The 9,594-nt window shown below is 35.1% G+C and overlaps 1 protein-coding gene across 1 annotated transcript; it reads left to right on the top strand.

Annotated features, from left to right (window-relative positions):
- The first annotated feature begins 7,332 nt into the window (after positions 1-7,332).
- On the top strand, positions 7,333-9,319 carry LOC135768371 (GTPase IMAP family member 4-like). The gene is made up of 2 exons (XM_065277610.2): positions 7,333-7,353; positions 7,594-9,319. The coding sequence occupies exon 2, from the start codon at positions 7,606-7,608 to the stop codon at positions 8,671-8,673; it is 1,068 nt and encodes a 355-aa protein (XP_065133682.2). The 5' UTR covers positions 7,333-7,353; positions 7,594-7,605; the 3' UTR covers positions 8,674-9,319.
- The last annotated feature ends 275 nt before the right edge of the window (positions 9,320-9,594 follow it).

The raw sequence follows: 9,594 nt of genomic DNA, 5'->3' as shown, positions 1-9,594 counted from the left end.
TGGTTTGTTTAACCTTGCAATGTCAAAGGTTATGTTTCTAATTTATACATTTACTGTTTCCCCGCCATTGACGAGATATCTCATCAATTAAGAGAAAACGCTTCCCCGCCAATGACGAGATTTTCCGTTTTTCCGCAATACCGCTATTATCCTCCAGGTGGCGCCCTTTCGCAACTTTTTAAAACCGGAAGTATTGCCCTATGGCAAGCTGCTGCATGTCCGTGTCTGTTTTAAAGATCGCTCTGAATGGGATCTCTATGAAAAGTCCGTCACAAATATGGAATTATTTTTGCTTTTTGCTCAAAATATGGTGTTTTTGCAAAAACCTACCCATATTCAAAAGCTGATTGCAAAAGAACTACTGAAGGTAGGATGAAACGGTTTTTTTTTGTTTGAAAGCAGAGGGTCTGTTCTTTCATGTGGTATATTGTATGTTTATTTATTTAAAGAAGAACATTTTCTGGAAGGCATTAAACTTTGGTGAAAATCATGAAAAACGCTGGCGCTGGCTGGCAACTTTTTTTAAAAACGCTGGCGGTGAAAGAGTTAAACATATTTTAAAATACATAAATACACAAACATTTTAAACATACTTTTGTATATTTTCTAAAAATATAGTTTAGAAAGTGAAAGTTCTATGCAATATTTGTAAAAGCATTGTACAATTTTCAACTGTTTAAAAAAATATATTTTAGGTATATTTTAACTGTTTGCTTAAAGTTATCACTGTAACAATGCACAGAAAGCATATCATATTCCTTACAATACATTATTTCATTTTATTTAATATCTTAAGGTAACAATATATAGTTAAACTTAATTTTAAAGTTAATTTTTAAGTTTACTTTTGCTTGGAATTTAGTTTATTATTGACTAATATGACGAATGCGTCACATTGCCACTGCATTGAAAGCGCACTTTGTTTTGTGTGGTGGGGATTGACAAACTATCCACGTCAAATATAGGCACATTACAGAAAGATCTATAAACTTACCACATAATTACATTAAATAATTAAAATGTGCTGTTGCAGACTTACAATACTAAATTTTGCTGTAGATATGCAACTGTTTGCCAGTAACTTACTGCAGATTTAAATGTATGTTATTTACTGGCAACAGTTTGTTCAAAGTTAAATGAACATTAAACATCTTTATATCTTTACAGAATAAAATAACAGCCTCATGCAAAGCATTCTGGGAACCAGAAATCCTCATCAACCTGCTGTTCCCAGAATGCTTTGCATGAAGCTGTTATTTTATTCTGTAAAGATAAAGACGTGTTAATGTTTAATATTCATTTAACTTTGAACAAACTGTTGCCAGTATAAAACAAAAATTTAAGTCTACAGTAAGTTACTGGCAAACAGCTGCGAGTTATACTGTAATTTCTAAAGACATTTTTAAAAGTGTGAGCTAAAGGGACAGTTCATTCAAAAATCTAAATTCTGTCATAATTTTCTCACCCTATTGTTGTTCTAAACCTGTATAAACAAAATTCTAATATTATATTTTAATAAATGGTATGCACCCATTCACTTCAATAGGAGGAAAAACAAATACTATGGGAGTATTGTAATAAATGATTAAAATATATTTTAATAAATTATAGAAGGCACACAGCTAACAGTACCCAATGATTTCCAGAGTGTGCTTACAATTAATTTATCTAAATCTTTGTGTGTTCAACAGAGTAAAGAAACTTATACAGAACAACATGAGGGTAAATAAATGATGGTACAAATTTTCATTTTTGGGTAAACTATCCCTTTGAATTGGCCTGGGGCCGCGGGGCTATCAAGAGCTGATTCCATTATAAACACTGTTGTCAGGGATCAGCTGTTTGAATGAATGACTCGAATTGAGACGGCCATATGTCGCCACCTACTGGCAGTTTAATTTCATGATTAAAGGTATCATTATGTTACTACCAACATTTCTTATTTGCATATTCAACGTGTGTGTCAAGCTACTAATTAGTTAAACTAGAGGAGCCACTTGGATAAAAAGAAATTGAAGCTTAACTGCGGTTATTATTGTTTTTTTGACAGATTTTACTTGTTTCTGACAGACTATTCAAACCTGTGTAGCTGTAAAACTGTCATTGGTTGGGTTTATGTGAAATAAAAATATTGTAGATTTCAAAAAAGTAATAAAAAAATCCTTTGCCTCATAAGCTGTCGTTGTTGTCACTTTCAATGTGACCCTGAGGAGAATTATCTGCTTTCTTTTACTTAAATTTGTAGGGGAAAAAACACCCATTGGCCCAAATGTCGGCAAACCAATTGGCATGATAAAGGATTCTTGCACGTTTGGTCTTTCTGGTGATGACGTTTTTGTCTGACTCCAACAGATAAAATGTTGCTGTGTATAATACAAATCAGATTAATTTTTACTTTTAAAAATCTACAGAGTCAATAATTACTATAATTATTTCTAACAGAGGTCACTCTTACAATAAACTGACCGATTTCTGACAATAGCTTTGCATAATCATGCCATAGTTTCCTATGTACTTAGATACACTTAAACACTTAGATGAAATAAAGATTGAGACCCTATATTAAGAGCGGTCAGACAACATTTAAATGTTACTCTAAACAGAAATACACAACGTTAGTCTCCACACTTCTAAGTGCACTTAAAGGAGACATATCATGCTAAATCCACTTTCTTAGCTCTTAAATGCATTTTGTTGTATATTTGTAGTGTTTATAAGTACATAAAAGTTGAAATTAGTCTCTTGAGGTGCTTTGTTTATATCTTTATATTCTGTTTTGGTCATATTTTCTAACCTGTTCTGATTTTTCTATTATCTATTACGTTTTTTGAACAATTACGTCACAGTATTTGCAGCGGAACTGCCAAATAAGGACATCGACTCCCAGCCCAACACTTCGAGCAATCCGCCATTTTCGATTTCTCGCTGCGATATTGTAGTCCAAGCTCAAGGATGCAGAAGTTACGAGAGAGTAAATCAAAATGTTCGGTTGTTGAACCTGTGCCTGGTTGAGTTTTATTTTTCACAGAAATTTCATTTTTTAGTGCGCGAAGCACTTCAAGGATAATTTCACCAACCTCCACCAGTATAAAGAAGGATTTGCCGATAGACTTCGTCTGATTGAGGGGTCAATTACTTCTATCTTTGGAGACGACGAGCAGAGCACTTCGGTAAGCTGTATATAACTTTAAAAAGTAAAGTACACGGTGGTCATTGTTTAGCAGTGCTGTTTCTCAATCCGAAGGCTGCAGCCTGCGGATGTCGCATGTGGTCATCAACCCGGGATTAAGATAAAGCATATTACAACAACTTACAATTAACTAAAAATAATAGTCAACTTTATAATTGTTAATATTCTGAAATAAGACAGCCGGCATTAACACACCATTGCGATACCTCCATATAAAGACGTTGTTCTGCAGGTTCGTCGTCTTCATTTTCCTCTCAGTCCGTTTCCGACTCTGGCGCGAACATATAAGGCTGGATGGACAAGTCTTCCGTTGTTGACATTTTGTGAATAACGAGTGAATAAAAATTTTCTGTGCCGCTAGATAATCGTATCTCTGCTATAAAACTACAAAAATGGCCGAACGGGGTGGAGTTTAACCGAGTGTCACCTCTGCAACCTGGAGAGGGGGCAGGGTATGACGTGCATTTAAAAAGACAGTACCAAAACGAGTTGCTCTCAGATGCACATCAGAAAAGGGGTAAAAAGGGGGCCTGTGGGGCTATAATAATGAGGAATTCAGACCCAAGCATTGCAGTTTGGCTTTATATAGACCACAAATAGATTATTTATATGTAAAAAGGACAGATTTAAAAGCATGATATGTCTGCTTTAAACTAACGCCAAGTGTAGTTATATCTCTTAAATCCTCAGCTGATGGACCACTATGTGCCACCTAACTGGGATTTAGGCCGATCCTAGCCTTGCAGTGTCAACAATTTACAGAGCAACACAAAAATAAAACCAAACATAATTTATAAGCCAGATAGGAAAATCAGAGTTCAAAAGCCAATTCAAAGTTCAATTAAAATATAAAACATAAATCCATAAACAGTTGTAATCAAACAAAGGCATTGGATACCTGGCAAAAGGACAATACACTGTGGCAGTGGAGGAGATCTGACTACAGATTCCTCAAGTACACTAAAATACATGAACCTGAGTCTTAAGCACAAATATATAGAGAGAACAAAGCATTAAAATAATGATAGAAATTTGGTAGTGATTGTGTCTTGTGAACTCGGGCGCTGTTATTAATGTGCATACAGTGGGGGATTGGTTTATGTGTTTAAGGTGGGAGGTGTCTCTCAACATTGATTAAAGTTTGCTTAATTTATTGTCACACTTTATCATTGAATTCTGTTGTTATAGGAGTGAGAACATTGTACCACTTGCACTGAGACATTTCAAATGATATAAAACATGACCAGGTACAGATTCTTTGTGCATGTTAATGTAGCATTTCATACACAGTTTATAGGCGAGATTTAAGGTGCTCTGAACTGAAACAATGAGGAGAGGGGGAGAAGGGAAACAGACATGAGTTATTTTGATGAAGTGCGACTCTTTTGTCTCCGCACAGTGGGGTGGTTTTCTTGGAGGTAGATTTGAACTCTTTGAGAAAGAATTTTTGATCATGTTGATTCAAAATTGTTCCCTCTGGATTCAGCCATTTGGAGGCTGTTTACAGCTACTGTTAGGATTTAAACCATTCCTAAACGGCCAGGTGATGAAATGCAGCTTAAGTCACATCTGTGGTGGCTTCACGAAAGAGACTGATTGATTGACTAACCCTGATTAAATGACTGAGGTTGTGTGTTATGTGTTACACCACATTTTACATGTTTTTTATTTACAAATATTAATTGTTTAGAATTTTTTATGCAACTATGAAGCGTATATAAATCCCTCAGTAGGGGAGAACCGGGGCAAAAGTAATGTGGGACGAAAGTAACAAAGCGATTTTCTCAGAGCCCTGATAACATTTGCATCCCAAACTATGACACCATCTTAGGCACACAACCCTTGACAGAGCTGACACATATTGTGTTATTTACTCACCGTTTTCCGCGTGTAGATCCAAAAAGGTGTTTTCAATCATGATAAGTAAATTCCAAAAGCGATAATATTTTTCTTATAATATGTTGTGTTTCTTGTTTCAAGTGTTACAGTACTGATCAATCTACAGGTTATTTAGTCAGTGGCGTGTTTACCCACCACGCAAACCACGCAATTGCGTGGGGCCTCGCGGGCTTGGGGGGCCCCCTACTGGCCACAAGGTGTGTGAAAGGATGTTACGTTTATTCAGACCCGAATCTAAGGTACGGATAAAGCACGCGCGAGCGAGAGATGTGCGAGTATGCACGTAGAATAATATTTGCGCTCATCCTCGCGAGGGCACATATAGGCTACTTCATGAGTGAAACTCTACGGGAAAGCGCACCTCTGCCCAGCGCGCACAAATGCAGCCAAACAAGTGCTGGAATGAGCTCTTGCTCGACTCTCTCTGTGCTCTCGTAACTGCACAACATTCACTCGATGGTCAAGTTTACTTTAAAGACTTGTGACTTTACACCTGTGAATGGTGGTTTGGTTTGATGACACGCATCTTTTGTTCCACACTCATACAGGTATAAACATGATAAAGACACCATGCAGGGGTTAAAATCACGTCGAAAATAGACAAATCATATTCTGTATCTCATCATTGTCATTAAAATATCATCTTTAGTGTATTTCTAGTCTATACGCTTTTTGTATCTCACAGTAAGTTTGTTTTTGCAATATGAACATAAGAGTTTTATGTGATTCCCATCCATAAATTCAAGCAATAACCAACTTACAATGTTGTTTGCTGGTGTTTGTTAGTTCAGTTTGTTAGATCAGTCTAAACCATAATCCAATGCTTCCTCTTTTTCTTCATTTAGTTTTTTAGTAAGATGTCAGAAACCGAAGTTGCAATTTTAATTACATTGTTTTAAATACATCATATAAGACATTTGCAAGCAAAAGATATATATGAGAGGGGCGTGAAAATTTTTTTTAAACCAAGAATTTTTGTCATACCAAACTAACAATTTAGTGTAATTTTAAGCAGTGTAAAACAAAATAAACCAGGTTTATATATATATATATATATATATATATATATATATATATATATATATATATATATATATATATATATATATATATATATATATATATATATATATATATATATATATATATATATCTCACTTAATTCTATATACTGAATATTATTGTTGTGCAATTCAAATGAAAAACCTGGGGCAATGCTGGGGCATGGGGGGGCCCCGGTTCTTGGACTTTGCTAAGGGCCACCAAAATGGTAAACACGCCACTGTATTTAGTGCTCTAACACATCCTAAAGTTTCACTTCGAGTTTTTCAAAATTAAAGTAAATCGTGTTTAAATGTGAGTAGATCCTGTTGTGACGAAAGTAACACTTGTTACTTTTGTCCCGCAGATAATACTGTTGCACATGTTATTTAATTTCATTTTCATAGTGTTCAAACTGTTGAAATTTTTTTTTATTCTCAACAATTAAGGTTTGAACTTTTGGTTGCTTTTGAAACATTTGATAAAACTAAAATAAAAAATAAAGTAATTTAATAATTGTTTTTACAAAGATAAATGTCAAAATAAGTTTCCAGTTACATATTAACAAGGTCATAGTCATGTACAATTCATAAAAACAAGTGTAGCACAAAAAATCTATCTTGTTCTGTTGTGTTACTTTTGACCCACCTGTGTGTTACTTTCGTCCCTGCAGGTGGGGTCAAAAGTAACAATTCACTACTTATGTTTAAAGTTAAATTATACTGAAGTCGTTTTACATTTGTTCAAAATTCCACCGGGTATTGATAGACCACACTTGTGAGTTACCGACCACAGCAAAAATATATCTCTGTCTAAAACATTATCTTTTAAAATTAAGTTGTTCTGAAAAATGGTTATTTCGCCCCTGCTCTCCCCTATATTACTTATTCATTTTTAGAGATATGATCAATGTAATACTTCAGTTTTAAGTTTGCCTTTCATTTTTCCCCCTTTGTTTGCCCAACAGACTAAATGAATTTAATGGAGAAACATGCTCATTCATTTTCGAGATTGGCTGGCGAAAGACTGGAATTCTAGGATATTCTTCAGTAAAGTGAACTACAGAGTCATAAACTTGTTAAGACTGGGCTCCAGGAGATGGTGCTCTTGATTTACAGCATATGTGACAACACATAAAAAGAGGAGGAGCTTCTTTACTAGAGAATAAAGCGGTTTGTCATTTTAGCTGAACCAGACAGACAGACTGCACTGAAACTAAACAGGTACTCTGATAATTACTCATTTATAGACAAAGATTTCAATGTTCACTGTATTTTTGTTATTTTCTGGAATATTTGCTCTCTTAAAAAGAGAAATTAGAAAATGTTATGTAACTGAATTACATATTTTGATAGCATTATAAACTATCAATAAAACTATGAGATAAAAACTATGTTTGATTTAATTTGCGGACTTTCTTTCTTTGTCTACATTTTCAGGTTTTTTTATTTGAACTTTTTCAGCTAAGAGCTACAATGGAAGAATTGAGAATTGTTATGTTGGGTAAGCAAGGAGCAGGAAAGAGTTCATCAGGAAACACTCTTCTGGATCAAAACCTGTTCCACACTGCCGCCCACACTGATCGAGTAACTCAGACCTGTTCAGCGCAAACATCCACTATAGGCCAGGAAAAGATCACAGTGGTTGATACACCTGGATGGCCTGATTCTTCATCTGAGACTGAAATCAAGCAGGAGATCATGAAATGCATTGACATGTGCAGTCCTGGACCTCATGTGTTTCTCCTGGTGTTGCCCATCGGAAGATTTACTGATGAAGAGATAAAAACAATCATAGATATTATGACTGAATTTGGCCCTGAAGCTAACAAACACATGCTACTGCTGTTCACCAGAGGAGACGATCTGGAGGAGAAGTCCATTGAAGACTACCTTAAAAATACACAAGAGGACCTGAAGAATATACTTGAGATGTGTTCTGGATATCATGTGTTCAACAACAGAGACAAAAACAAAAACATTCAAAGTCAAGTATCTTCTATTTTACAGAAAATCAACCGTATGGTTGAAAACAATGCTAAAAAGTGTTACACAAAGACTATGTATCAAAATAAAGATCAACGAAGAGGACAAGAGGCAGGGAGGAGAAAAGAGGAGAATTTGGCACTAAGCAAATATGCTACTAAACATAAAAATACAGAAACAAAGATGGGGAAATACAGTGAAATGAATGAGAAAAGAGAAAAACAAAGCCAAATAAGAGAAGTGAGGAAACAGATTGATAAAGAAGAGAGAGACACTGAAATAGTGATGCCCATGAATAAAATATCTAGCAATGATAGTAAGGGAGCACATAGGCAAGATTATAATAGAGTTGAGCACATATCTGTTGATAGAAGGGACATTGAGATGATGTTAGAATTACAGAGAACCAATAGTGATAAACTTAAAAAATTGTCAGGGCGTGTAGCAGGTGTGGAAATGTGTCTACAAGAAATAAAAAATATGCTTGGTGAAAGACTGAATCAAGAGAAAAAAACAAACAAACCACAGAACCTACTGCTCCTGGCAGATCAGGTCTAATATCTAGCCCCTTTAGAAGGCGTTAGTTATAAAGGGATTTGCACGATTCTTAGCATTTTTCAGGAGATCTTCCCTCAGTGCCTGCATGATGTTCAGGGAGGGCACAACATGATCAATGGGCACACTAAACCTAACCTTCACTTCTCTCAGCTTATAACATTTACCCTAACACTTTTACCCATTACTTATTAAAATCAACCCCTTCTTAAAGCATAACTAAACCCCTGGTCAGAGCCTGACTCCGCCCACTGGCAATATTTGAAAAATGCAAGAAAAGTGGGCAGACCCCAACGGAGACAGAGGGGACGAACTAAAGTGTGTGGTGAGATTGTAACAAGGGCGTGGTGAGCTTGAACCTGCTTACGTCACAAGTTATTTTTTGGACCCAACATCCAATAAGAAAATTAAACTGCAGTAGCCACCGTTCAACCTGAAGAGGGCAGCACTCAGACGTTTTACACCATATATTGTAGTATTGAAACACTTTACATCCAAATGTCAAAAACTTACACTAATAAAGCATCATTCTTACAGATCATTAACTAAAAAAAGTTGGTTTAGGGTTTAGTTACTCTTTAAAATTCTGATTAAATTGTAATTTACTGTATACTGTAATAATACTCATATTTATATTCATATAGCAATACTGGACTGATCGATCAGTTGTTATTTTCTGTAACCAAAAATTGTTGTATAATTGCTAAAAATAAATACTAATGTTTGTAAACTTATACTTGTTTTTCTTTAACAAGTGTCTGCAATAAAAACAGGAGTGTGTACAGAAATAGGTACGTCAATGTTTTGATCACAAATTTTTCCAAACCTTTTTACCAATTCCAAACCACATTAGTCTTGATATGAATTTTTCAGAAATCTCGTTTTTTGGTTTTGCATTCCAATTACTATCAATTCAACTGCAGT

The sequence above is a fragment of the Paramisgurnus dabryanus genome, chromosome 3 (genome assembly GCF_030506205.2).
Source record: "Paramisgurnus dabryanus chromosome 3, PD_genome_1.1, whole genome shotgun sequence".
NCBI classification, from domain to species: domain Eukaryota; kingdom Metazoa; phylum Chordata; class Actinopteri; order Cypriniformes; family Cobitidae; genus Paramisgurnus; species Paramisgurnus dabryanus.
Note: the sequence above shows the minus strand (reverse complement) of the source record. Positions and strands in the feature narration are given on the sequence as shown.